The 26,956-nt window shown below is 50.6% G+C and overlaps 7 protein-coding genes across 7 annotated transcripts; 3 read left to right on the top strand and 4 right to left on the bottom strand.

Moving 5' to 3' along the window:
* Positions 1-117: 117 nt before the first annotated feature.
* PC9H_004052 (uncharacterized protein) lies at positions 118-10,494 on the bottom strand (the record flags this gene model as incomplete). The annotated part of the gene is made up of 43 exons (XM_036773642.1): positions 118-1,101; positions 1,149-1,447; positions 1,501-1,669; positions 1,723-1,911; positions 1,961-2,102; positions 2,149-2,336; positions 2,430-2,666; positions 2,739-3,183; positions 3,240-3,260; positions 3,313-3,453; positions 3,800-3,870; positions 3,923-4,047; positions 4,105-4,351; positions 4,405-4,530; positions 4,578-4,794; positions 4,860-4,923; positions 4,973-5,091; positions 5,141-5,243; positions 5,293-5,318; positions 5,378-5,591; positions 5,659-5,720; positions 5,772-5,898; positions 5,952-5,968; positions 6,020-6,188; positions 6,243-6,510; positions 6,560-6,635; positions 6,685-6,761; positions 6,812-6,824; positions 6,887-7,023; positions 7,076-7,185; positions 7,239-7,560; positions 7,611-7,769; positions 7,913-7,937; positions 7,991-8,126; positions 8,182-8,309; positions 8,366-8,571; positions 8,722-8,946; positions 9,000-9,114; positions 9,162-9,328; positions 9,385-9,879; positions 9,930-10,002; positions 10,105-10,395; positions 10,460-10,494. 43 exons carry the CDS (start codon positions 10,492-10,494, stop codon positions 118-120), a joined length of 7,560 nt encoding a protein of 2,519 aa, XP_036635115.1.
* A 457-nt stretch (positions 10,495-10,951) lies between these two features.
* PC9H_004051 (uncharacterized protein) lies at positions 10,952-11,854 on the top strand (the record flags this gene model as incomplete). Its single annotated transcript, XM_036773641.1, has 1 exon — positions 10,952-11,854. The coding sequence occupies one exon, from the start codon at positions 10,952-10,954 to the stop codon at positions 11,852-11,854; it is 903 nt and encodes a 300-aa protein (XP_036635114.1).
* Positions 11,855-15,114: 3,260 nt separating this feature from the next.
* On the bottom strand, positions 15,115-16,752 carry PC9H_004050 (uncharacterized protein; the record flags this gene model as incomplete). Its single annotated transcript, XM_036773640.1, has 7 exons — positions 15,115-15,158; positions 15,208-15,522; positions 15,579-15,839; positions 15,896-15,912; positions 15,969-16,144; positions 16,197-16,228; positions 16,281-16,752. 7 exons carry the CDS (start codon positions 16,750-16,752, stop codon positions 15,115-15,117), a joined length of 1,317 nt encoding a protein of 438 aa, XP_036635113.1.
* Positions 16,753-18,365: 1,613 nt separating this feature from the next.
* VAC8 (Vacuolar protein 8) lies at positions 18,366-20,720 on the bottom strand (the record flags this gene model as incomplete). The annotated part of the gene is made up of 10 exons (XM_036773639.1): positions 18,366-18,706; positions 18,760-18,918; positions 18,967-19,089; positions 19,142-19,645; positions 19,704-19,826; positions 19,888-20,010; positions 20,068-20,190; positions 20,260-20,496; positions 20,553-20,639; positions 20,687-20,720. 10 exons carry the CDS (start codon positions 20,718-20,720, stop codon positions 18,366-18,368), a joined length of 1,854 nt encoding a protein of 617 aa, XP_036635112.1.
* Positions 20,721-21,489: 769 nt separating this feature from the next.
* On the top strand, positions 21,490-22,319 carry PC9H_004048 (uncharacterized protein; the record flags this gene model as incomplete). Its single annotated transcript, XM_036773638.1, has 4 exons — positions 21,490-21,561; positions 21,610-21,701; positions 21,756-22,044; positions 22,098-22,319. The coding sequence occupies 4 exons, from the start codon at positions 21,490-21,492 to the stop codon at positions 22,317-22,319; spliced, it is 675 nt and encodes a 224-aa protein (XP_036635111.1).
* Positions 22,320-23,048: 729 nt separating this feature from the next.
* On the top strand, positions 23,049-24,519 carry PC9H_004047 (uncharacterized protein; the record flags this gene model as incomplete). The annotated part of the gene is made up of 3 exons (XM_036773637.1): positions 23,049-23,121; positions 23,184-23,929; positions 23,983-24,519. 3 exons carry the CDS (start codon positions 23,049-23,051, stop codon positions 24,517-24,519), a joined length of 1,356 nt encoding a protein of 451 aa, XP_036635110.1.
* Positions 24,520-24,804: 285 nt separating this feature from the next.
* CCA1 (CCA tRNA nucleotidyltransferase, mitochondrial) lies at positions 24,805-26,897 on the bottom strand (the record flags this gene model as incomplete). The annotated part of the gene is made up of 9 exons (XM_036773636.1): positions 24,805-25,011; positions 25,067-25,167; positions 25,219-25,344; positions 25,403-25,864; positions 25,921-25,984; positions 26,037-26,201; positions 26,236-26,352; positions 26,410-26,661; positions 26,721-26,897. The coding sequence occupies 9 exons, from the start codon at positions 26,895-26,897 to the stop codon at positions 24,805-24,807; spliced, it is 1,671 nt and encodes a 556-aa protein (XP_036635109.1).
* Positions 26,898-26,956: the final 59 nt, after the last annotated feature.

The following is a 26,956-nucleotide window of genomic DNA, read 5'->3' as shown; positions in this document are numbered from 1 at the left end:
GTTTATAACTTGTACAAGACTCCTTGCTTCACTCGCAAATTATATAAAATGCTACAATGATACTCCCAACACACTAATGAAGAATTACAACCACCAAAGAGAAACACGAATATTGAATCAATGGTGCTGTGAAGGCCAACTTTCATACACATCATCCATGTCACCAGTGTTGTCAACAGCCGATATCCACGAGCCGTCCGAATCCGCTGAGGGAGACCGCTCTGGTGGCAGTTCGGGGTTGTAATCTGTCCTAGGCGTCACCGCCGAAGGAGGCCGTGCCCCCATTGGGTGTGTTTCGGGAGGAGTCCTGTTGGTATCACCAACATGCTCGATGGCGGGGGCGGTATCCTGCAAACTTCGACGCTGAATAGATACTCGGTGCGGAGTAGGGGATGGAGGGGCGTCAACTGTCCTGGGGAACGCAATAGAACCTTGGGTAGCGGTGGAAGATGTGGATACGGCGGAGTCAATGCCCAAGGGAGCCGAAATACCTGCAGGCGGTGCCGTCGTCAATAATGAAGGTGTTGGCGTGACCTGCGACTGTGACTGCGTTGAAGGATTCCTTGAGTGTGTACGAGGCGGCCTAGCAGGCAAGGCAGGCGGCACATCGGCATTACTACCACCGTTCTCTCCGCGCCCACTGCGAGCGGAAGGATGTATGCTACCAGCGGGTCTATTAGGTACCTTTGGTGTAAAATCCTCCGAACCCGATGTATTCGTATTGGCTTTCTGAGGTGTCGAGAGAGGTTCTTCAACACGCGCTGTGCTTGTACTCGCTGTCTTTCGGTGAGATTTCTGTGGAGTCGAAGGGGCCAGTTGTGAAAGGACTCTCGTTGTCTTTGACCCGTACGCGATAGGTTCTGGATCACCAAGGGGGGTAGGAGGGAGGGGTGCATCGTTCACTGTATTCGGCGAGGGTTGTGAAGATGGAGTAGAAGTAGAAGGGTAGGGATTTGGTAATGAATCATATGGATCTTGGGTAACCGCAGCTGGGAGAGGCGGCATGAGATTCGCTGGCTCCATCCTCGGTGTGCGCGGTTGACTGTGTTCATCTGAGCATAATATATGCGCATGGGTGATCATGTCTTCCATGAGTGTATCCTGCGAACGGGTCAATATTGAGCCTCGAGGCAGGATGAATAGCCTACCTTCCAGGAAGACATGTCTAGCAGCATTTGTCCCATGGCTTTGCTGTCCATCGGTACGGTAGGTCCTCCCCCAGGTCCGTCGTCCTTGGACCCATCTCCAACCCCCATGTTCTCGTCCTCACCAAAGACCACTGCACCGAATACGATGGCGAGATTCTTTGGGCCCATCTTATTCTTCTCTTGCCTCGCCGCAACCCGAGCGAGATGTTCCAAGAGGGCCTTCAGTGTAGCCTGGTGCACAGGAGGAAGTCGCCTCAGTTTTGATCTCAGAAGGGGGAAGTTGTTTGATTTATGCGCGGCTGAAGGGGGAAAGAATGAAGAATAAGTAGCGTGAGGTTGGTCGGGTACGAACCAAGGGACTCAGTATGTTGAATGCGGTCTTGCAGAGGGAATTTGAAAAGAGGTTCAGGCAGCTCTCTCAGGTAGAGTTTGAGTAGCGAAGCAACCGCGTAGATATCGTCACGCGGATTCCTCTTGGCGAAGTCAAAGGAAGCTTCATCCTTCTCGATGGTATGTTGAAGCTTCGCGGAGTGTGTCAGAATGACAAATACACATGAATGGTCTCGACACTCACGTCCTTTATCACTGCTACTCGCCCGCTAACGCGGTATATACCCTCCATTTCCAATCCACGTTGATCCACCTCTTCAATACACATCCGAACAATCTTGGGCACTTCGCCATCACGTAAGCCCTTAGCCGTCGCGTAATCCGAAAGGCTGAAGCCAAACAGAAGGTCCTTGCATTCACCGACTTGACCATGCTAGAATAGAGTTCCATCAAATGTACACCGTGATGGTGTAAGGAAATACCTCGTAGAGAATCGGTTCGGGCACGATGTCTTCGATGGGAGGAATCCTTGTAGCTATTCGTTTGACATCTGTCTCTGGGGACACCTTGTCGACAACCATTCGCAAATGGGTGTACAACTGAGTCTGAGTGGTAGTTGTGGCGCTGGAAGAAGTGAGTTGACGGCGCGAGACAATTGTAGATGCCTTACATGACATTGTCCGCGTAGCGGCCAAGTACGTTCTTCACGATCTGCGCTTCTTCTTCCACAAAAGTGATCAGGCTCTGGTATCCTGCTTCCATCGTCTTTTGCTTTCGTAGCCTCAGCGTTTCGAGCCAATGGACGCCCTTGCGATATTCTCTATCAGCCTCTTCGGCTTCGCGCTTCGCTTTGACTAACTTCAAAGCCCCTGCTTCAGAAGAGACATTCATGGAGCGGACAGCGGTTAGTCCGTCTTTGAGTGTGTCTTTAAACTGGTCCTTGAAATTGACTTCTTCGCCTTTGTTGGAGCCTTTCATCGATTTATCGCGATCGAGAAATGTGATGAAGTGCCCAAGCTGTTTTTTGCCTTGTTGGGCGAGATCTGCAAAGGGAGTAGACGTACTTGGAGATCTATTGCGAGGCCCGCCCGCGCTTGGTCGTGTGGAACCCGAGGGGCGTCTATCTAGAGCACGGAGGGGCTGGGGTGAGGTGACTGTCGGACGACCGCCGTTGGCTGCGAAGGATTGCTGAGGTAGTGATGTAGTGGGGGACACAGGGAAGGAACCAGTATACGCAGGGGCGGTTGTTGGAGGAACGACGCTCAGATTTGCATAGGGATTCGACAAACCTTGCCCGTTCAGATTCCCAGGTTTCCGACCGTCCCCTCGAATTTCTTCAACTTCTGCGAATCGCTTCACGTATCGTCCTCTGAGCTTCGGTAAAACATTCTCCGCGTATTCTTGGTACTTGATCGACGAGTCCTTGAGATCTTCTTTAATCCGCTTTCGTGTTCGCTCTTGAGATTCCCTCAGAGAGACAAGTGGATTGAGACAGTCTATGTTCAAGGTATTCAGAAAGGCATGTCGAGTTTGCGCTTCGCGCTCGACACTATCTCGAGCCTCCGACCATGCTGAACGCGCCGTGGTCAACTGGTCGTGATATACTGAATGAGACTGTGGGGACACAGGAGAGTTGGGGGACCGATCATCGAGGAACGCATCAAGTGATTTCGCCTTCCTATGCAGTCTCATAAGAGAGTCGACGCTAAACCACGAGTTAGCCAGCTTGCGCACAATCGCAGCGTTGCGTGTAGCACCCACTAAGCTTCTTCGATACGTTTGCTTCATAGCTGAGATCAACGCCGGCATTTTGATAAGTTCAATAGAGACACACCGTTCTAGGAAGAAAGCGACATATGAATCTGCAAGAAATTTCAAGTGCAGATCGAAGAGCGGTATTGGTCCTTGATTATTTGTTAATGGGGCATGCGAATCAGAAGAGGGCCTTGACGCTGGGATGTTATCCATGGTGAACCTTAAGTCCTGGACTTCGTGATAGTTAATGCGCAAATCATCCAGGACGCGATTTGTGTGGCATACCTTTCAGGTTACACCGACGATAAAGTATAAGTTGCACCAATGTGCACTGTCGTTGAAGTTCGTGTCCTGTTGAAGGTCACGTGACCAACTTACTGACAGGGGATGCTCGACGATATCTGAACTCCTCTCATGATTCGAAGCTGGTAGGCACAAGAAGTATAAAGCGAAGTATTAGTATATACGGTTAAAGATCTATATCACGTCCTCAAATGGTTGATTTCCCTTCCGCCATGGCGATCAAGGTTTCCCTATCCCCTGACTCATCTACCAAAGCCCGCAACTTGCCACTCGGATTTTTCAAAAGCTCTTGAGGTGAATCAAATTCAACAACCCTTCCAGCGTCGAGGACCATCTAGTTTCACGTTGAGTAGTCTCCACCACTGAGGACGCGAGCTGTGGCTTACAATTTTGTCGGCATCCATGATAGTCTGGAGACGATGAGCAATGGTGATTAATGTGATGTTGCCAAGCTCGTGGCGAAGGGATGATTGGATAACTGAGTCGGTCTTATAGTCGATGGCGGATGTAGCTAGAGAATCGCACTTAGGTAAGTCTTGTATGGGCAACATCTGAGGCTCTCTCTCACCTTCATCAAGGATAAGAAGCTTACTACCACGGACGATAGCCCGAGCGAGTGCCAATATCTGGCGTTGACCAACAGACAAATTACTGCCTCCACTGGCGATCGGGCTGTCCAATGTGATGCGACCTTCGTCATCATCAGTCTGGAGAGAGAAGAGTCCAGCGGCGCGGAGGGCGCTGTTCAATGTTGCATCATCAAATTGCGAGAAGGGATCGAGATTCTGTCGCAGGGTGCCGCTCAAAAGTTCGGGCTGTGCGTATCAAAATGAGCCAACAGATCCTGAAGTCGAGATATATAACTTACAACTTGAGGGATGATTGTTATGTTGGTACGCAAAGCATCAAGGTTTATGGAACCCGTTGGCATTCCATCTAAGTACACCTCCCCATTGGTGGGTATACAACGGAGAAGAGACAATGTCAAGGAGCTCTGAAAGACTAGTCAGTTCCGAGGGCAGAAAGGTGATGAGTCCCTACCTTTCCGGAGCCCGTTCTTCCGACTACCCCGACTCTCTCTCCTGACTTGATGTGGAAAGATACATCGTGCAGGACTTCGGGACCATCTGCCGAGTACTTCGCCGATAGTTTTTCAACCCGTAGATCTCCACTAGCAGGCCAATACGCTGGAGGTGTGCCGTTCTGCGTTGGCTTGGGTTCCTGGTCGATGTTGGTGTACCCTTGGATCCGCTCCAAACTATTTCCTAAATATATTTGAGCGTTAATGAGATTCTGTGCATAGCTAGCAATTGCTTAATGTACGTGCCTTGGACTTCGAACTCGTTGTACACGCGTACCCAGTACAAGATCATGCTACTGAATCCCACTGAAGAGAGCCTAAGCCTGGAGTAGAGTGATGGGCACGAACGACCTACCAGCCATATTGAGCGAGAAGCCCGTATTGCTTGCCCCTTGACGAACGCCGTAAAGTAGGTAGGCAGCCAGGGCCACAGCGAACAAATTGCCGAAAGCGTCGATGCGGATACATATCCAACTATCGTTCGTTGGGCACAGGGATATGATTATGATACTGATATACTCACCGATTGAGATTATAGAACGTCCTGGACGCACGGGTGTACTTGTCGATACGGACTAGGGATTCGGCCTTGAAGGCCTCTTGCACCCCGTAGGCACGAATGGATGCTTTGGTGAATGTAAGACATAATCTCGCTAAAAACAAAACGAAACATACTTATGCCCGCCATGGCTGCTCCGAAGCTTGCGAGGGGAAAATTCAGTCAGGTGGCTCTGAATGATCAGGAGATCAGAGTACGCACTGTCCTATTACGGGGGCCTTGGCATTGGACATCCCTCGCTTGACCGACAGTTGAGACGCAATATACACTTGTCCCAGCCAACCGCCTAGAACGGCGACGAGAATGCCAGGTCCAATGAAAATAGGAGTGAACAGGAGCACGGCGCCAAACTTGATAAGCATCCCAACGGTTAGCTCGGTTAACCAGTCCAAATTCTGGGAGATACGATCATCGACTGGGAGAAGTGAAATCATCGGAAACATGAGCCCGGGGGGACGTGGGACTTTGTGGGACGCGCTTACCAGCTCGTATGTCTTGAGTGCATCTAGTCACGATACGGGATGTTGGAGTTATATCGAGCCACCTGGGTCTCGAATTCAAGGTGTGTCCACAAAACAAGAATCTCAGAACCTACCTGAGCGTAGTTCCGAGGACCGATTCTATAAGTTGCTTGTGGATGGTTCGCGAAGCCCTCAAGGTACCATAAATGTATGCAAGGATTGTTAAGGTGTAAAAGGTCATTGAGACGAGGGTGATGCAGCCTGATCAGGAAAAGTGATGAGACCGCTGTTTTCGGAAGGAGCAAAGGACGAACCATATACACCAAGATAGCTTCGAGCAAATATCAGATTTTGGAGGAACAGTAGGCCACGAGCCACTCACTAGCTTGTCGAGACTTCAGAGGGGTCGTGCGTTTCGTATTGGGTCGCCCAGTGACCCAAGAACCACGTCAAAAACGAGAACGTGCCCTCCGTCATGAGCAAGCCGCCGAGAACTGTAACAAAGAAAATGAATGGATGGTTACCGCCCAGACCAACCAAGTACATTTTGACTAAGTGATAGCGATGTCAATTCAGGCGCAGGGAGCATAGATTGTCCCACATACTCGCAGGCCACCCGACATGTCCAAGCTCGACCTCTTCGGCGGCGATTAACTTGCCTCCAGCGATTTTTGCATCTTCCGGATCTACTTGCGCGTCATCGATAGTTTCTTCAGCCTTTGCCAAAGCCGCTTGCTCTACAGCGACCTCTTGCTTGAGAGCGTCGCTGTCGGCCAGTACTTCGGCCACACCACCTTTGCTGACGATTCGTCCATCAGACCCAAGAGAGACAACAAATCCAGCCACGGGGGTTGCCAATGCCACGTTGTGTGTCTAGAATCTATCAGACACGACGTACAAGAGGAGCGGACGAGGTACGAACGACAAGGATGACGGTGCGATTGTTGATGAGGTCACCCCGGAAGCATTTATCAACAATCCATTTAGACGTGTGGACGCTAGAGGAGGGTTAAGTCAGGCGGAAAGGGACGAAAACAAGTCACGGACTCCAGAGCTGCCAGGACATCGTCCAACAAGATGATCTCCGCGTGCGAGTAGATAGCCCGGGCCAAAGTGATGCGAGCCTTCGCAACTCATTAGCACACTGGTGTTTATACCTTACCGATCGCCTCACCTTCTGCCCACCACTGATCGACGGTATCGAGGTCAAGACGCTTGGTCTCTGTAGAATAGGGAAGGACGAACGCACCTCAGCGTAAGACCCTTCTCGCCTACTTCAGTTTGATCGCCAGCATCGAAGAGTTGGAGATCCCGCTCTAGGCAACATTGATATAGAACCTTTTTGTATCTTTCTTCGTCCAATGGCGCGCCGAACAGAATATTGTCCTGCGCAACGCAGTCAACATATGTCTACAGGCATGTAAAGGGGCGACTCAACTCGAATTGTTTCATTCTGGACCCAGGATTCTTGCGCAGCGTAGGACACACCTCCATCTCTAGGAAGGTTGTACCACGAACTCGGACCAGACGGCATGAAGTGCATCTCGCCTATCGCCCACATGAGATACAGGGGTATACAGGGGGTAAGGAGAAAAACGCACTGAGCAAGGCCATCAACATGGAGGTTTTACCAGAGCCAGTTGGCCCAATGATGATGTTGATCGCGTTCCGCTTGAAGATCAACTCTCCGTCAACCCTTAGGACAAACTTACGCCTCGAGGGAGTCGCAGCTCCGTCATTGATCCTCTTGTCGTCCACAGACCAAGCGAACATAGCGTCACTGAAACCGATATCCTGAGAACGTTCTGCGGGGGGTCGCGAGAGGTACGAAACATCCGAATTGCCGATCGCCATCGCGTTGTTCGTAGACGAAGTACCATCATCACCTGAGGATTCTTCAGCGAACTCGTCAAGAAGCTCGGTCTGCAAGGAAGTTGTCATTTTGACGTCTGACTGTCGATATAAGGACGCACATTCTGCAAGAAGTCATTGATTCGGTCCAGAGAGACTTTGCCTTGTACAGCCGTAGACAAGGTCCAGATCGACATGTGCAACTGTTCTCGCAAAATGTCGAAGACTACCATGGAACTGAATACGACGGAAGCGGTGAGGATTTCTTTCATTATGACCGTCTAAATGAAAGTTAAGTCTCATTGAGTGCTAACGATCATAAGGTGAAGACACCCACACTGAAGGGGGTGGGCAGTATATGAATTAGCAAGGAGCGATGCCGTTGTACGCGACAAACCACTCACTAGGTTCCGTAGGTGGCGACCATGATGGCGACCGGGATAGCATTGCTAACGCACTTTCTTAGAAACTCGTAGATACATATAGCGGGACGAGAACCTACTTGATGCTATTGTTCAGCAGTTCAAGGATCTGCTTCTTCCAGATCCAGGTGAGTTCCGCCTCACGGAACTCGGCGATCTTCTCGTTCACTTTGCGCTCCCAGCCAAAGAGTTTTATCATGCGGATTACGTTCATTGCTAATCAACCAGGGTTATAGATGTTCGGAGTAGAAGGTGACACGAAACAGCTTACTCTCAGTAACGTTCTGAACTCGCGCATCAGTGCGTTTCATTCTCTGTTGCTGATATTTCTGCATGATTTGGGCAACATATCCCGGGGCCGGGAAAAGAAGAAGCATGACAGCGAGACCGACGAATGCACTGGATCCTCGTCAGTCAAATAGACCTTGCTAACTCGCCGTCTGAATGACACTTACCTCCACCCTAGAATCACATACAAGAAGGTTATACCAAGAACCACCTGGATGGGGACGTAGATGAGGAGGAAGATGAAGTCTCGAGCATCGGTGATATTGCTCAGATCGGTGGAGACCAAATTGTTGAGCTTTCCAACTAGATTCCCATCGCCGCTTTCGCTCGAATCAGTGGCGGCTTCTGGTGCCTTTGCAGCGGTTTTGCTAGGCTCCTTCTTTCCATTCTTGTCTTTTGAGAAGCGGGAACGAAGTTTGGATTTGATGCTTCCGACTAGAGTCTTCGCACCGACGCTATCCCTCGTGCTCGGTGTAGGAGATCCGTCTTCATTGGAAGCGATCAAAGTACTTGTGACCGAAACGTCACGTTCCTCATGCCCGGGCTCCGTCCACTCTTGTGCAGGTAGGGCGGGTGTTGACGCAGCAGGTGTAGAAGAGCCTGAGTTGCTCGATGACGAGGCGACTGAAGCATCCTTCACGGACCCCTCGGAGCTGCTTGAGCTCGTTTCGGCCTTGACTCTGATTCGTAGAGCGTGTTCGAAAAGTAGTTGCGTGAGCATGGCCTCTACTCGAACAAGGTTACGCGTCTAGGTCCCATAAATCAGACGCACACCTTCAAGAAAGGTGATTTTATTCATACCGCGACGAAGATATAAGCCTGCCAAGAGACAGACTGTATCATGGGACCGAGGAATAACCAAAGTAACCATGTCCATGGTCGAACGAAGGCGTCCTCTCCCCTCTTTTCCATGTAGCTACGCGAGGTGTTAGATCAGCGAGCGGAGAGAAGTATAACCCGTACTGAAGCAGTCTGTTCACACCGATCGGAGCCGCAAACCCAGCAAGGGCGTATAAAAGGAGCAAGCTTGAAAGCAACGCATACTCCTTGCGAAGAGTCTTCATCAGCTTCCAGAAGAGATGGCGCTTCCTGAGCTTCTTGTCAGCTTGAGGGGAGAAGGGATCGATATTCTATACGTTAGATTAGCGATCGTTGAAGCGGCTAGTGTGTATAGTGCTATACATACCTTAAAGCTCCTGATCCTAAGGTAACTAGACGCGTCATAGTCCGCTAATGGGGGTAATTTCTCGACGGGGAGATGGGGCATCTTGTATCCAAGGAAGATAACCTCATCCAAGAAACCGAACAGAATGAAGGATAGCGGCGAGCATGTTTGCTCTGGTGAAGGATTCGTGCTTGGATTCTTCGGGTCCACAGGAATATACGTCCGGGGCATGATTAACGGAATCACTATGGCGGTCACGAAAAGAACAGCGATCTTGGCCCACAGTAGGTTAACGAGGACCGCGTTCTCTTTGATAAAACCCGCAGGCAAGTCGACTGGGGAGAGTGTGTAGGTGCATAGGGGATATAAATCACGGTATGTGTAGACCCCGAAAGTGACCAGGAGTAAGAGGATGAGGTTGGTAGGAAGCCACGAAATGAGGGGGGTTAAACCGGACTTGACTCTTTGGAATGGTTTCGTAGTTAAGCACAATAAAGCCAGCAGAGATGCGTATAGCTAGTCGACATAAGGGTCTGTGCCACTTTATATTTCGAAATATAACTCACATATGCCATGCACATGGCAAACTGAAGCCATTCGTTATATGTGAGCTGTTCGACTTCCTTTCTCCTTCGATGCCTGCGCTTCTTCCCTCCCCACTTCGCTAGCGTTCCCAACCACCCGAGGGGTACCTGGTCACCATATCCATAGTCTAGCTGCTGTTTGTCTTCCATCTCGTACTCGTCCATGATTAACGTCGCAATGGAAAGACCGAGCAACGACAGGCACCCTACGAGTCGGGCGACCTTATACGCAAAGATGTTCAAGCCTCCGTGCGAAGCTACATGGGCCTTGACCTCTGCAGCAAATCCGGAGGATATTTGCTGTTCGCCGATCTCATTCTGAGCATCATCGTCGGGGCGCGACGAACGCAGTAGTTGCGACACCACCAGATAGCATGTGTGAATTAGCAAGAGTGACGCAGAGAAAGCTGCGAAGTACGCTGGGATGAGAAGTGTATCTTCGTATATTCTGATCGAAATTTGTCAGGCCAAGTTGAGCCGAGGAAAATAAATAACTCGAAAAGGTTACGCACGGATGCTTGGGCTTGAGTAGAAAGTCCTTGAGCATTATCTGGGCGTTCCTGTAATGGGCGACCTGACAGTGGGAGGTTCTACGTTATATGGAACCAACCTTGCTCGGAACCGTCGCGATAACAAGTTTGATACGAGAAGGCGCGATTCCCGAGCGTCGCGGAGTTTTCGAGTCACGATTCCACATGAATACGGCATCACATGACCGCCGCGAGAACACATCCATACGACAACATGAGAAACACCACTGCCATTGACAAACAGTGAGATTTCCAGAGACAAGAATACAACACTTGGAACGACCAGGAACGACGAAGGGTTGTTCGGCGAGTTTCAATATGTTTAGAGGGCCTCACGTGATAGAAAAAGAGGCTTCAAACTATCACACATTGTGGAGTTCAACTCCAGACGTTTGACGACCACATGCACGGCGCTGGGATTCCCTGATTTCCCCAGCAGTCACACAGACATTCCCGCATTGACGCCACAAGAACATGAAACGTCCCCATTCACCATCTCCTGAACTCACGGACACTTTGGAGCCTCCAGAATCCCCGCGTAAATCCAAGAAGCTCAAAGAACTCGACGCGTACTCGAGCACTTCGCCCTTTCCAGACTTTGCGCACCCCACACCGTCTGAGGCCCGGCAGGTCTTTGACGTCCTTGCGGACGCGCACAACGGACGTGATCTCATACGCAAAGCCCCCTCTCCCACCGCTTCGAGCAACTCCGCCAAATCCTGCGGTCACTCCCACAATGTCATCGACGCGCTAATTGGCACCATCCTTTCTCAGAACACCAGTGGCAAGAACTCCTCGACCGCGAAACGGAGCCTAGACACCACCTTCGGGCGTAATAACTTTGCTGCGATCGCCGACGCGCCCAAGTCAGATGTGGTGGAAGCCATCAGGATGGGTGGAATGGCGAACAAGAAAGCTGCGACTATACAAAAGCTTCTGCAGGATATCAAAGCGAAGAGGGGCGAATACTCGCTCCAATACCTAGCGGAAATGGTAGACGGGAAACCCAGGTACTCCGACCCGGAAGTGATGCGCGACCTCGTCTCCTTCGATGGTGTCGGCCCCAAAACTGCGTCTTGCGTCCTGCTTTTCTGCCTCGGTCGGGACTCGTTCGCCGTGGACACTCACGTGTATCGTTTGAGCAAGTTGTTGGGATGGGTGCCCCCAAAGGCCAACCGAGTGCTTGCTCAAGCGCACCTAGACCTGAAAATTCCCGACGAACTCAAGTATGGGCTACACGTTTTAATGATACGACATGGGAGAGCTTGCAAGGGGTGCAATGCAAGCAAAGATGGGCAACAGGGGGGGTGTATCCTCAAGGCTTACCTGAGAGATAGGAATGTCAAAGTAGAACCGAAGTCGGAGGGTAATTTATAATGCGGTCTTTAATATATACGTTGTCTGTGGTAATCTTTATTGTAAATCATGTATAAATACATCCAAGAATCCGGTGGTGGGTTATGCATGGCAGTGCATTGAAGAATGTCGAGCAGTGTGCCATTAAAAGGAATGATATGCCGCAATAGCTTCCTCGTCGTCCATCTCGTCCTCGTCGAACTCATCCACATGAAACGCTTCATGTTTGAGCTCTAGGTCCTGATACCAACTGATAACCCGCGGGTGCGCGACAACCCTACAAGTTACAACAATCAGTGAGTTACTTCCATGTCAACACTCAAACCTCACTTGGACGCGTCGAAGTTCAGCACTTGCAAATGATCCATGTTCGTGGCACGCGATAGCGCGACATACGCTACAAAGGCGTAAGATGATAGCATGAGTCAAGGCAGATATTTATAGCACGGCTCAAGACCTCACCTTGCCCTTTTTCGAAGGTACGCCGTAGGTCAACCTTGACTCTATCCAAGGTCTGGCCTTGCGACTTGTGCACGCTCAGAGCCCAGGCGTGGATAAGGGGAACCTTCCACGAGCCATAAATTAATCCATCAACCATCCCTCCTCAATGACTAACATAATATCTGCGTACCTGCACTCGACTAGCCTCCATCCCCCCTTGCGCGTTGTTCACAGTAAACTCTGCCGGGACACAGAGCATCTCCCGGCCATTCGTGAACCGCACCATGGGCCACAGACGCTCACTTTCAGTCTGTATCTCCGCCTTCGCAGTTTTATCCTCGGGATTGAGGATCGCACCGAGGTTCGTCTTCGCGGTGTCCTTCACCGACGCGAACCGCGTAACTCTGCCCACCGAGCCGTTCACCAGTTCGCCTTGCAGCATGTTCTAGGATGATTACGATCAGGGTGATGGATTCTCGATGGATGAGTGATAAATAAAGAGGTTGAATACCTTAACCAACATTACTTGTGCGTCAACCTTGTAGAGAGTGGGCTAAGGTCTAGTCATCCGCAACATATAGAAAGACCGACCTACCTTGAGAATCACTTCCTTTGGTACGACAAGTCGTTCAAGCAAGCGCGCCATTGCGTCAAAGTGGACCGGCTGTCCATTCGAGTTCGTTCCCGGTATGTCACACGCAGGGTATAGCAGCGGTCGACCGGGCAGCGCGTCCAGACGTGTCCGATTCGCGTTTGACACCTCCGCCCTAGTAGGAAACCTGCATGAACATCAGCATACCGCACCCCTGTGACAACCAGCAATAGCTTTGCGTTACTAACAGTTCAGTAGGCATTATCCCATCGTCATATTCAACAGGTCGCGAAAGTCCCTGAAAGACTTCAACGATCTCCGGTTTGAGGTTCCCAAACCGCATCGCATTCAGCATATTCGCGAATTGCTGGTCTTTCTGCCTGAAAACCTTGGTTAACGTGATCGGGCGGCCGACGCATCTGTCCCAAGACTCCGCTTCGAACGCGAACGCGACGGGCAGCTTCTGTCCATCCTTCCCTGCGTTCGGCACGGGAGGGAGTTGGCAGAAATCGCCGGATAGGATTAGCTGATGATCGTGGTATCAGCGGAGGATCGTCTAGTATGAGGAGTGGTTGAGACTTGTATACCGCCAAACGGTTCGTCGTTCCTCCTCACGAGGCGGGCTATAGTCTCCTGCATGTATACAATCAGAATCCAGACTCCTGTAAATAAATTGGGACCTGGCATACCAGTGTATCAAATAAGGCGCCATCCAGCATCGATACTTCATCACCTCAGCGACCAAAATCGTGTGCAATCAAAGCAAATATGTACGGCACCTTCGTCGATAATGAGATACTTCACCGCGCGCCATCGATCAAGTACCGGCCTAAACTTCCCCTGTCCGAGGAACTTTCCTGCCAGATTCTTCGCTGGCTCGAGACCAAGCCCTATGCCAGCCCACGAGTGCAGAGTTGTGCCACCGATATTGACAGCAGCTATCCCAGTTGACGCTGTTATGGCCAATGAACGTGAATTGTTCCCGCCCAGAGTGCGAATAATCTCGCGCAGGAGGACCGACTTTCCCGTACCTGCGAAAGGTGTCGTAAATTCAAAGTACACATCGCAGTGATGATGACGGGCGAAATTACCAGCAGAACCAGTGAAGAAGATGCTCTTTCCGCTCTTGACCTTGTTCAGCACTGCTGCTTGCTCAGGGGACAGCTTCACATCCGGTGTCTGAGGTTCCAATGGGATCACGTCAGCATCAAAATCAACGCTTTCACCCTCGTCAGGTGCCGTAGAGGGCGTAGCCCTGGGTGGTATGGAACCCAAGTGCCTTCGGCCAGCTGTAATTGGGTGGAATCGCTGTGTACCCGAAAGAGTCTTCGGAGCAGCTTGCGCATCTATCTGAAGGTATTCAATTTCATGGAGTACAGGGGGCGAGGGCAACTTACACGGTACTGGAACCTTTAGCCAGTCCTCCGCCTCTCGTCTTGAGGGAAAGCTTTTGTGTGTGCTTCCCGGAAATCCAGCTGTCTGGGGACACCAATCAGCATCCTCTCATTCGCGCGCTCAACCTCGAGTAACCTACATTAGCTTTGCACTGACGTTGAAACAATAAGGACCCGACATAGTTTGAAATATCCGGCAGAGGAACGCACATCATTCCAAGAATCGTAGATCTTCGGGCCTTCCCTTCCAACTTTGACAGCATAGAACTTTACCTTTGGCATAGAGATTCAGCGTCGTTTCTCGTAGTAGCAGAGGGCTATTGAATGATAAAGCTTTGGAACCTTGAATATTAAGAACGCACTCGGAAGCGCAAGCGGCTGCAAGATGTATGTTAGCATTAAATGTGACTGAAATGTGACAAGTCGCGGTAGTTGCACGTGGCACAGTGGTATCTCGATTCAGTCCTCTCTTTTAAGATAATCGATTGTCATACTCTCGAAGAGAGGCTGGTTTCGGCCAGCCTATCCATGTCCCCTCTGTTGTCATAAAGATACCATTGATACAGATCTACACATAAGCCAGAACTGGTAACATCTGAATGCTAGCCAGCCTCGCCAGTGGCTCGCCCAAATAAAAGACAGAAGATATAGATAAGGTAAGTAAGTATATAGCTACAAAGACAGTACAGGTAAGTATAGTTAGTGATCCAATGAGTGATTGTATGATTGCGCCGAATAATACAAGTGTGCGTATGTAAACGACGGGGTTGTACAACGAAGGGGAAAGAACATCGGCGCATTGTCGCCAGATCGTAAGTCGAAGATATCGATAATAATAAGTCGTAAGTGTTAGTCTAATTCTGTCGCTGGTAAATCTTGACGCTCTGCACTTCCCAGACTGCACGCAATCAGTAACGCCACACATCGATTCCAGGGATCGCACTTACACGCTTGACTAAATGATGCACCGTTCGCTCGTACGAACGCTTCACACGTCGAGAACCCCGTACGCTGCGCACAGCTCTGCTCTTGTCCGGGAATCCCAGCAGCATTCCATACTCCCCCCGCCCAGTCACCACACAATGTCGTGTCGAAGATCAGGTGATGGTTGTTGAAGAACTGCGACGGGTTGCAGCCAGACGCAGGGAACCGCGCTTGAGGCAGCCCCCACAGCGTCGGTTGAGGTGCCCCGGCGGTGATATCGGCGGGCACCGAGCCTCTAGGGAAAAAATATATGGCCACACCATCGCTATCCCATTGCACTACATGATCATCATCAGCAACAAAGACAGGATCAGATATTTGGTATTGTACGCACTAACATAGACGCCGCCGCCGTTCGAGTTGAATCCAGCCCCGAAAGAATTGCTATTCGGCGCGCGGATCCCACACCCTTCGTTGTTCGTGCTGGCAGCAGCACAGTCCTGGCCGGCAATCAGAGACCCCGAGATCTTCAGATTCGAAGTGTCGCTCGATGGGAGACGGCAGCCGGGCGATGTGTGGAGCGTCGCTTGGTTGTTCGTGTAATCGTGCACGCCTTCAACGATGTCGATCTCACCTCCCCTTGGCCAGTCCGGTCCTATCAATCAACGGTCCATTAATTCATCAAAAGTTTAAAATTTGGGAGTTGCTTACCGTTACTCCAGAATGCACTGATCCGACAAGCTTTTGTTAGCTTCGGCCCTCGAGGGAAGAGGGGATGACTCACGGCCAGGTTCCACACCCGGTGGGCATGTGGACGGCATCCATGATGAACAGGCCTCCATTCCAAGTGCTCTGCGTGGTGATGCGAATACTCTTTCTGTTCGCGGCGACAGTGGGAGTAGTTTCGACGCGCATGACGGCGTTACCGTTATTGTTCACCGAGAGGATACCAGCGCTTCGCTGAACAGTACGGTTATGAATGAATATCTCAACGGATTGGAGATGAACTTACGCCATCGGCTTCGTTGATATAGTCAACGATGCCTAAAGTATATCAATAAGTCAATGGGAATGAAGATGAGAGAGGGTCGCGGACCATTCGTGGGGTCTGCGGAGGTGAAGAAGTCCCAGCCGCGGAAGAAATCTGATCCCTCGTGTGACTCGGCCAGCTTCCATGGCGAGGGGGCGACATTCGTGGGGCGAGCAGTAGATGCAGGTCTCGTAGAGGAGCCTCTTGGGTTACCGGAGGACACAGACGTACTATTTCCGTTTCCTACGTTCCCTCCACTGTCTCCCGTGCTCCCCGTACCACTGGAAGTGGGGCCGTGACTCAATCCTGAATTGCCAGGTCCAGCTATGCAATAAACACCCCGTTTCATCAACACCCTCCCTTGACGCTTCTGGGGTGGCACAGCTCCGAATGCCAGGCGAAGATCGCTTGCGAGACCATGGCTGCGACGAAGGGCGAAGCGATGAGCGCGTTCCAGGACGGCACGAGGTCCGGCGAGCGTCAAGGACGCCTGTGCAATGAGAAGAAGTAAATACAGTGGCAGCGATGTGATGTGCATGTCGTAAGTGGCGAAGCTGAAGGTCGTCTATGAAGATGATAGCAGATGGGCGGCGGTAGGTCTTGGCTCAACCAAAGACGAACTCAAGGTCCGAGAGGGGGAGTGACCTTATAAAAGGGAGAAAAGAGATGGGTTTCCGGTTATAAGGGAGGTATCTATAGAACTCAGGCAAAGTCGTTCCGGCCAGCTGCAGGAGGTGAGGCCTCGGATTGGGTGATGCGGAGGTCGTGGAAGAAATAAGTGGCCCACGAGGCGCGTGTAAACGGAACAAATCTAAGAGAATTCGAAACAAGAGCGAAGGGGGGAAGAAATGTCCTAGCAGGCCTCGCCAGCAGCGATTTTGAAGGATTCCGGAGACCACTGGCAGTGGATACCATTGTTCTCGGCAGCCGCGAGCGATTTCCAAACTCCGCAAGCAGCTTGTCCAAAATAAGGTAACGGAAATGCGTTGTCGTATTATACCACAAAATATCATTATTCCTTCTTCTAGGAAACTTCGTCACAAGTGTAGGCGGTACACGGAAAATGTGTTATATCTCTTCCTTCTGCAATGTGAGTCGCAGTCTCACTCTTTCACTTTCAGGCCAAAGCTTGGGCAGAGCCGCCGTGCTTATCTTGGCCATGACACGAGGCATTGTGCAGTGCTGCTGGCTGACTTGCATAAATTCGAAGTATGTTGCTACACTGTCGTCTTGACTATCGTCCTTGCTCTTGTCAGCGAGAACGGATTGTTAGCGGTGTCCGAAGTCAAGAACTTGGCTTCATCTCCAACTCGTGGAAACCACCAGCTCACAGCACTCTTGAGTACGATGCGGTACACATTCCTTCATTTGCTCAGCCTTTTTCTACTTGGCCAAGCATCATGAACTCGTGTTCTCCATAATTATCGCGTCTAATGCACGAGGATATGAAACCAAGTCAAAGCAGCTTTCATCAAACACCCCTTTCAGCAACATAGGGTCAACATTATTGATCGTACAGACACAAAGGGGATAGAGCAAAGAATCCGGATGGCAGCCAGTGTCCCGATATTTCAGTCAAAGTAGTAAATCCTGTCAGCACTGAGGACAACATATGCTCACCGTGGTCTTGATGTAACGGCGGCGATTTATTGTTATATGTATCTAGCCATCGGTGTCTTGTATAGTCCGAACGTGTCTTGTCGCTTTGGCTGACTTGACGGGAATTGAAGACTGAAGCATCAAGCCGAGCACTCTTAACAAAGGTCATGCCAAAAAAAGGGCTTGCCTTCGATGGGTCTTCGCAGATACCCGCTTTGCACCTTGCATGTGCGATGGAGGGCATGGCGAGAATCGTATACATATAAGATGATTGCAAAACCGTAGTAACGGGTAATAGGACATATATATGCAGACGTAAACAGTCTCCAATGCCCCACCAAACCTACCGCCTTCAAGGCGGGCATTGTCCGACTATAAATCAACACAAAAATCGCCAGACACAAGCCGAATTATACAAGAGTACGTGTCCGATCCCACAAGAGACGACTCAGAAGCCACGGCAAGAGAAGAACGAATAGAAGGAGGAGAGGAAGGGATAATAAACAGAACATAATGTGATATGACGGGAAAAAGAGGAGTTACCTAGCAAGATCATCTATGTGAACCGCTAGAGAATGCCTCTCGTACACTCTTCCTGAGTTCTTCGTGTGCCGAGCTCGCGATGGACGACCCGGGCTGCATATGAGAGTGCGAGGCACTTGATGGAATCATAGGATCCGCATCTCCCTCAATGATCTCGATTATCCGTCTTCCAAGGAGCAATATCTCGCTCTGCCCATCACCCGTCTCCGTCTCTTGGAACGACGCAGCACGGGAATGATGTGAGCCGGGCGTGCCGTCGGGGGAGGACGACTGGGAAGGAGTGCGCGCGAGGTTACGTATATTCGGGATGAGGAGGCTGGAACTGCGGATGTTGCTGATAAGTTGAGGGTCTGCCGGTAAAAAGTAAGAGCCGATCAAACAAATAGATCAGGCAAAACCATACCGCCGGATTCCAATAGTTGCACTATTGTCCACACAGCGATGTGCTGGAACGTCACGTCATGACTCGTTAGGAATCTATACAAATATCTATGCATGCCGCCGTCTGGCTTTTCCCAGACGTCGTTGAAGGCGGAGTAGTCGTCATTCGTAATACGACCATCTACCAGCAGTGAGATATAACTCGCATAAAAAGAACTAGAGGACACACCTTTCGAAGAGAGGTTGCCCAATGCTGCTGCGCTGTTGCCCTGAACTTCCGAGCTTGGTGAATTTGTCAGAGGGATGAGCACTTCACAGATGCCCATCTCTAGCAACTGCTGCTTCAATTCATCTGGAAAACATATTAACATGGCTGTTGCGTGGCAAGGACGGCCTGAACTTACCACTGAGCGCCAACACCGCCACACACGCAGTCATTTCACTCTGTACGTTCATCGGGACTTCCAAGACGAGATCTTTGATGGACTGTACAGCCCCTGCTTTCACAATCGCAGTCTTGTTCTTCTCCGAACTAGCCGCTAAGTTACGAAGAGTAGAGATCGCGTGACATTGGACTTCTTCGTTGTCCTTGAAGGACAGGAGGTTGATGAGAGGTTGAAGGAATCCAGACTCGATGATAGGCGACTCGTTCTGGGGATGTATGGACACGTTTCGGACGCAGGCGGCCGCGGAGAGGATAAGGGGAAGGTAGCTTGATTGAAGTAATCGAAGAAGAGACTGTAAACCATCTGCCTTCACGATTTCTAACTGGTACTTCTCATCGCTGGCGAGGTTACGGAGAGCTAACGCCGCTTGGCACTGAACCTTGAGACTCGGACTATCCATAAGAGCGACCAAGCTTGCCACTAGTTTGGGTTCACTTTGGGCGAGCTTCTTCCGATTTGCACCTATTACGATGTGAGTTCCTATCCGCGGACTAAGAAGTGTGGGCGAAGGCCTGCATACCATCTACAGCAATGTTGCTAAGCGCAGTCGTGCAGTAGTATTGGACATCGGTGTCAGGAGAATTAAGAAGGCTGACGAGAACCGGAATAGCTCCTGCGTTCACGAGCTGTTGCCTGTTCTCGTCTAAGAAGATAATAAGACACGCCGGCAACGGAGAAGGTGACTACCATGCGTGCAGACCTACCTGAATGCGTCATATTCAACAGGGCACCGGTTGCGTTTCGCTGAACACGCATATCCTTGGAACGAGCCAAGCGGGTAAGCGGAACCAAGGCCCCAGATTTCGCGATCTTCGTCTTGTTATCATCTCATAAGGGACGGAAATTTATCACCAAAACTCATGGAGAATCAAATAGACGCTTACCATGTGTTGCGAGATTCGTTACGCAGCCCACTGCATTGCACTGGACTTCGACGTTCGGGCTGAGCATTTGTCGGATTAGAGGCTCGAGGCCACCCAATTTGACGATGAGAAGCTTGTTCTCAACTAGAACGCGGGCAAAGTTAGGATGGTGCGAAAAGCCTATTTCCGATATCAGGCCCATGTTTGCCTCACCGTTTACTGCGAGATTGCCTAACGCTGCACTTGCAGCTCGTTGTACTTCCGTGTCATGGCTGCCCAATAAGAATAATATCGGGTCGAGGGTGTCACGACCGACAAGGCGAACCTCCTTCTCCGTTATTTCGGCGAAGGCAAGAGCGGCGCTGCGCTGCAGGTCGACATTGTCGGAGAATGAGAGAGTGGTGAGGGCGTCCAGAGGCGGTCCCTCGAAGAAGTTGGTGGTTGTGCGATCTGCAAGCACGTTGAGCGTGAGCACCTTGAACCAGGAAGATTGGGGTGCAACGCACTCTCAAGGAACTGCAACAGGTCCGCTACGGCCTCTCTTTCGTTCTCGAGCAGTAACGGTTCGTACGACTGGGACTTGCGAGAATGAACTAAACCGAACTCAGCCAAGTGAAGGGCAAGCAACCAAAGGCCTTACAGCAAGACTCGCAGCAACTGCTGACATTACCCATGATACCAGAGTAGTTAGTTGAAAAAGGAAGGTAGATGGATCAAAGGCAAGAGGAGCGAGGTCACGAATTACAGTGGGGGCGAGGAGGACTGCTAAATTCAAGTCGTTCAACGCCGTCGACAAGCGTATGGATTGGTGGAAACTGCCGGTAACCACGTGCCAGTATCACGTGCACAGTTTCCTGAACTTTCTTTAAGTTCTTCTCTGAGTCTCAGTACACGATGGTATCCATTCGTCAACCAACAATGCCAGACAGTCTGATATGTTATGTATACACTGAAATAAAGTATGGCCATTTGGATGAGCATATTATCACCCATTATGCCCATCCTGGCTGGTTGCAATTGACTGAAGCCATCCGCGGCGATGACTTTCCAGTATGGAGGAACTTCCTTTTCTTGGTACGTATGCTTCCTCTGGTCTATTCAATACCGCTCGCTGGATAATATAAGGAAGAAAGCTCAAGGATTGTAGTCAAGCTAAAATTGCTGCGGAGGTGAACAACACTGCACTGCCTTGACAGCCATTTCACGAAGATTACATTACATAGCGTTCAGATCTCGAAACGTCGTGATTTGAGTCATTCGTATCGCAGCACCTCCGCAGTATCCAACCACCGAATTGACGTGCACAACCCACATAGCCTACAGGATACATCGGCTGCGGGAGTCGCGCCCAACGATCTCTTCGGAAGGTCTACCCTTGCATAAGTATGAGCGGCTCTGAAGAAGATGTAGCCAACAAACTCGACCCGTCTACCTAGCCCTACCATGGAAGGCCTACCCCCATTTAAAGTCATTGAACCTCAAGCGAGCCACAGTTCATCCATAATATTTCTGCATGTACGTTTTCGCGACGCGAGGTTGAATGGTTACTGACGGCTTCTACAGGGGCTCGGGCATTCCAACGCTACATGGCATGCTGCTATGCACAAGGCGTTAGCAAGCCAGCTACCGCATACAATGTGGATCTTTCCACAAGCGTAAGTCGCACCACAACCCGAAGATAGCCCGCATACTAACTTTGTTTATCAAAGACCTACTAGATATGTTTCTATGTACCGTTCCGAGCACCCCGCGTGGTTCGATGTGCATCAGCTTCCACCAGGGAACGACGAATTTGACGAGTCGGCAGTCGAACACTCGATAGCACTCGTCGAGCGTTTTATCTTGTGGCAAGTCCATTGCGGGATAGATCCCAAGAGGATTGTACTAGCTGGCTTCTCGCAAGGGGCAGCAACCAGTATGCTAGCTGCCCTTACGTCGCTGCATGATCTCGCCGGGGTAGCAAGTCTATCTGGCTGGCTTCCTACCAAGGCTTTAAGGGTAAGTGAAATATAGTGTCGCAGTCACCTGTGTCGCTTACTCTACTTTTACAGATGCTGCACTCCGCACCGACTACACCGATCCTATGGTGTCACGGAGGAGCTGATAAGGAGATTCCGTTGTCCATGGCTTCTGACGGACTCAATGCGCTGTGCACAGACTTTAAGATGTCGTCTGCCTTAGTAACCTTTAGAGTTTATGATTCCCTCAAGCACAAACTATGTGACGACGAACTCAAGGACTTCGGGATATGGTTGAACTATATTCTGCAATGACACAAACTCATCTGCTCCCTAATAGCTATCCAAGCATGTCTGCGTGTTTATTTATTCTGTGCCTAGTACATTTTTATTTAGTCAATACGAAAACTATCTCGAAGTCTCGACTATGACGCAGTTCCTTGAAGAGCTGGCGCTACACTGGTAGCGCTCAAACCGTCGGACGTAGGAGATGGTGATGACATTGCCCTGAGGTGATCGTGACCGAGTACGAGGGCCAGCTACTGGAGCGTGACGGCCCGCCCATGAGGCAATGCGAATGACACTTAATAGTCCTGAACTAGAAGCCAGAGTCCCGAACCACAATAGATAGATTGGGGGAATAGAACAGTCTCAGAGAGCCCCGCTGCTCGATTGAGGGGATCACTGGGAATATATGAAGCGATAGTGAGGCGATGGACAAGATATTATTTCATGATTGAAGATTATCAGTAAACGTGGACGTGAATTTGTGAAGTGGTGGGCCCATTCAAACTCCGATCCATCTCATGAAATGCCTCCGTCGATCAGGGCAAATCCCTCGAGGTATACCATATCAGGAGTTGACGCGCTGCCTGGGAGAGCGCTCGCCATGAGGCTGCCTTGAGGTGATATTAAAGCGGGGGTCTTGTTTTCTGCTGCTTGAGCTTCGTCGTGGTGAGCAAGGTCAAAAAGGAGGGAGCTGACGATGCGAGACTCTACTCAACTACACAGTTACTTGCATCGTCAGCTCCCCCCCCAACAATCATGCCAGCCACCAGAAACATCCCTGCTCGTCGCTCTCGACGCTTGTCCAAGCAATCTCCCCCTAGCTACAACGGTGATTATATCAAATATTACTCCTTTTCGACCGTCAAACTAATTGATATTTTTTCAACTTAGAAGATGGCTGGGAACAATTTGCTTTTCCTGACTCGCCCCAACCGGGTTGCGTCTCACCCGATATGGTCCTCCGCTACCCTTCACTCTCACCCGTATCACCTCTGATCTCAGAGCCCGACGATACCTCCGTAAGGACCACCCTTCCGCGACCAACCCAGCTTCCCATTCGGCGAGGATCCCACTCCCGAAAGCGCGCGCCGGACCACATCCCCCGCCCTCCGAATGCGTTCATGATGTTCCGCTCTCACTACTGCGTGAAGATCAAGAACGAGAGCTCCCCGGAGAACAATCACGCCATCATCAGCAAACAGGCAGGCGAGGTATGGCGTAGCATGTCTGATGTTGAGAAGTCCGACTTCCATCGTCTCGCTTATGCCGAGAAGATGCTCCACGCCAGTCGCTATCCCGACTATAAGTACGCCCCAAACTTCAAGAAGGCGGCCCCGCCTAAGAGGAGGCCTTCCAAGCGAAAAGATGAAGAAGATCGTTGCATCAAGGTTGCTAGTCTCGTCAGGCAAGGCATCGTTGGTAACGAGTTGGCCAGTGCGATGGTGACCACCGACGAGCCCGATCGAGATGGTCCTGTTGATAGCCCCGCCCAACTCCCTCCCCTCATTCAGATGTCACCAGAGCCCATTAAGAAGGAGTCTCCGGTCGTCGAGCTACCCGACCTTTGTCAATCAACTGACGATTATGTTCCCACCGAGAATATCCCTCCCCTCGACTTGAATGAAAGTATGGCGCAGGTTAGTTTCATCACCTTCTATTCAGTATCCATTTACTGACTTGCACACGGTAGCTTACATTCGAGGAACTTGACACTTTGTTCCCAGTGGAATTCTATACCGCCGAGGCCTTTCCCGGCTTCAAGCCCCTCCCATATCCCCTCAGCAATGGCGGTTCTCAGGGCTCGGGCTTCGACATCCCTCTCCATTTGAGCAATCCATTCTCTGAAGCCTTCCAGCCCGTCACAACTTTCTACAACTATGATACCCCCGCTGCTACCCCGGAGCCCGCAGCGGCCTTCGGTGGCGACTGGTCGCACACCGCCCTCCGTGCACGCGCACCATCCCCCGAGCCTGCCAAATACAAACAGGAGACACCTGCCCCCGAGCATAACCAGCTTGGGAGCGGTGACTCCAGCGCGCCCAGGGCACTTACTCCTTCCCCCGTTTCATACAGCCCTATCACATCCCCAGTCGCGTCTTTTGGAGAGAAGATTGAAGACCTGGGCGCCCTGTTCGACAACGGTTATAACTTTGCCGACTTCTTCTCCTCCAACGAGGCGCCAGTCAACTACAACGACTGGTTCGTCGAGGATGTAACAAACCCTTAAGCCATGTAACATCAATTCATATCCATACTCATACCCGTACTACTTCACGTCCTTTCACATCCTCCACATGTTTTCTATTGTAATATCTATCGTACTTACAAGTGACTCATACCTCATCCGCTTTACCTCTCGTCTATCCCGCATCCCAATGTCTGTACTTCTGTTCCTGTATCTATTAGACTGCATTCTGTACTCTAGTGACTGTATGTAACACGTAACAAGCCGGTTAACAAGCTCCATCGCCATCTGACAGCGTTTTGACAATCACAATCGCCCAGAATCTCGCTATTTAGTCCTTAACTTCTTTGTGACTGGCTCGGAAGGTTGATTGATCTGAACTCTGCCTTCAGCTTTCTGCGTACGTAGCCACGCGACGCAGTCATCCTTTGTTTGATGTGGGTGCCCGAGTTGCCACTCGACCACTTGGGTGAGAACCTGTCCTAGCCAGGGACCAGCACGTTGCGCTCCAAGTGCCGCACTAACTTCGCGACCCTGCACGCAGCAACTGTTGAGCACAAAGCAACGGAGAATGGTAGGTTGAACATACGTCAAGGATTGGCCTAGCGTCTACTGCATCTTGGAGTTTGAGCTCAAGCACACGGTCAACAAAGCAGTTATATATCGCGATAATTTCGGATGCGCGATTAACTTCCACAGGCCATCAACTCGTGGAAGCAAGTTACAGATCGTTGTACGTACCGTCCAAAATATCATTCTCAAGATCGTAATGTGGTAACAGGTCCTGGACGAGTGAGAACAGTAACGACGACGTCCAATGACTACCAGTATTAGGGTTGTGCACGACTTTGTCCCGTAAGCGTAGCCCTACATAAGAGGAGGAAGTCAGTAATTTAAATGTTAGTTTTGCAGTCATATTTAGTACCGATTGCCACGCGATCAGAAGGCAAGGTAAATCTATCGTCATCTAGTCTTGGGAGCCGCAGTATCTCTGCTGCGGCGAACAAAGCAGGGATTCCATCCAAGAAGTGATTTTGTGTTCCAAGCTTCAGCGACTCCCGGATGGCTGCTTCGACTGCTGGATGGGGCTTTTTCTTCCTATCTGAGTAGGTGATGCCCTTGTAAGGCGTGAGCGCTGCGGCAAGGAATAGTCTAGCTGTGCAAGAAGCGTCTTCTGAAGTCGAGAGCATAGTCGGGTGAACGGAGGGTAGTTTGCTGGGGGAAGGGTGGAGGAGGGTATCAAGGAGAACGGCAGCCTTCAGTCCACTGGCGTTATCTTGTACGGGGCTAGATAACGCGGAAGAAATCTCGTTGGGAAGTACTGAGAATACGGAGGCAAATAGCGATAGATCGTGCAGAAGTTGTATGGCATGTCGCGGATTACGACCTTGAGAGATTACTTATAGCTGGCGAATATTTTGATGTCGGACGCGAATGGCTCACCTTTCACCATCTTTGTTAGTTCCTCTCCGACACGTTCCCGACTAACTTTCGTGCGTAAAGCGGCCTGTAGATATGTCAGGCACTGAGAGGAAAAATCGTCTGAGGCATCAAGTCACCTGAATGAGTGGATCCTTCACAGCAGTTTCCAGTTCGGGTTCCATGGCGAAATCAAACCTACTGGCGAACCTTACACATCGAATGACGCGTAGGGGATCGTCGAGGAATGTCTCCCTCGGCGGTAATGGCGTTCGAACAATGCCATTCTTCAGATCATGTATCCCCTACGGGAGTTCAGCTCACTTCAACGAGATGAACCCAATATGGACGGGCCTTTTCAGTAAAGTCCTCTACTAACCGCGTGTGGATATTATAGAAGAGCGCATTGATAGTGATGTCTCTCCTCAGTGCATCCTGCAACGGTGTGCCGAATGTCTAAAGGCAGGAGTTGAACGCAAATGTATACCTTGGGCGAGGGTCAGACGTACTCACAACTTGGTTCGGTATGCGACTGTCCCCAGTGTATTCTTCACTCCGGAGATTGACAACGTCGATGGATCTATCTAAGATGCGGAACGTCGCCGTCTCCAAATGCTTCGACTGGTCGGGGTTCTTCTCGATTTTGGCGACCTCTGAGGCTACGACGCCTTGGGTCCGAGCAAAATTGACTAGATGCTCAGCAAACGGCTCCCCCATCATGTCGGAGAGCGCGATGTCTATGTCATTGCTCTCCGCGCCCAATAACTGCGTCAACAAATGGCTTCACTTCAGCAAGGATTTACAGGTGGGTGACAGATACAGACCTTATCGCGAACCCAGCCTCCCGCGATTCTACACGTCGTCTCAATCCCCTCCTCGGTCTTGAGATGTTTCGTGCATCCGTCTACTAATACGCAGATTTGCTCTTCGATGTCAGTCAAAATGACTTGCAAATGTTCTGGAGGTTTTACTGGGTAGGAATTGCGAGAAAGAAGCGACATTGGCCTCTGTATTCTAAGTCGAGTTGCAAGTCTTCGCCAAGGGAACATTCGCCGTAGCC

This window comes from Pleurotus ostreatus (assembly GCF_014466165.1).
Source record: "Pleurotus ostreatus strain PC9 chromosome Unknown scaffold_2, whole genome shotgun sequence".
NCBI classification, from domain to species: Eukaryota; Fungi; Basidiomycota; class Agaricomycetes; order Agaricales; family Pleurotaceae; genus Pleurotus; species Pleurotus ostreatus.
Note: the sequence above shows the minus strand (reverse complement) of the source record. Positions and strands in the feature narration are given on the sequence as shown.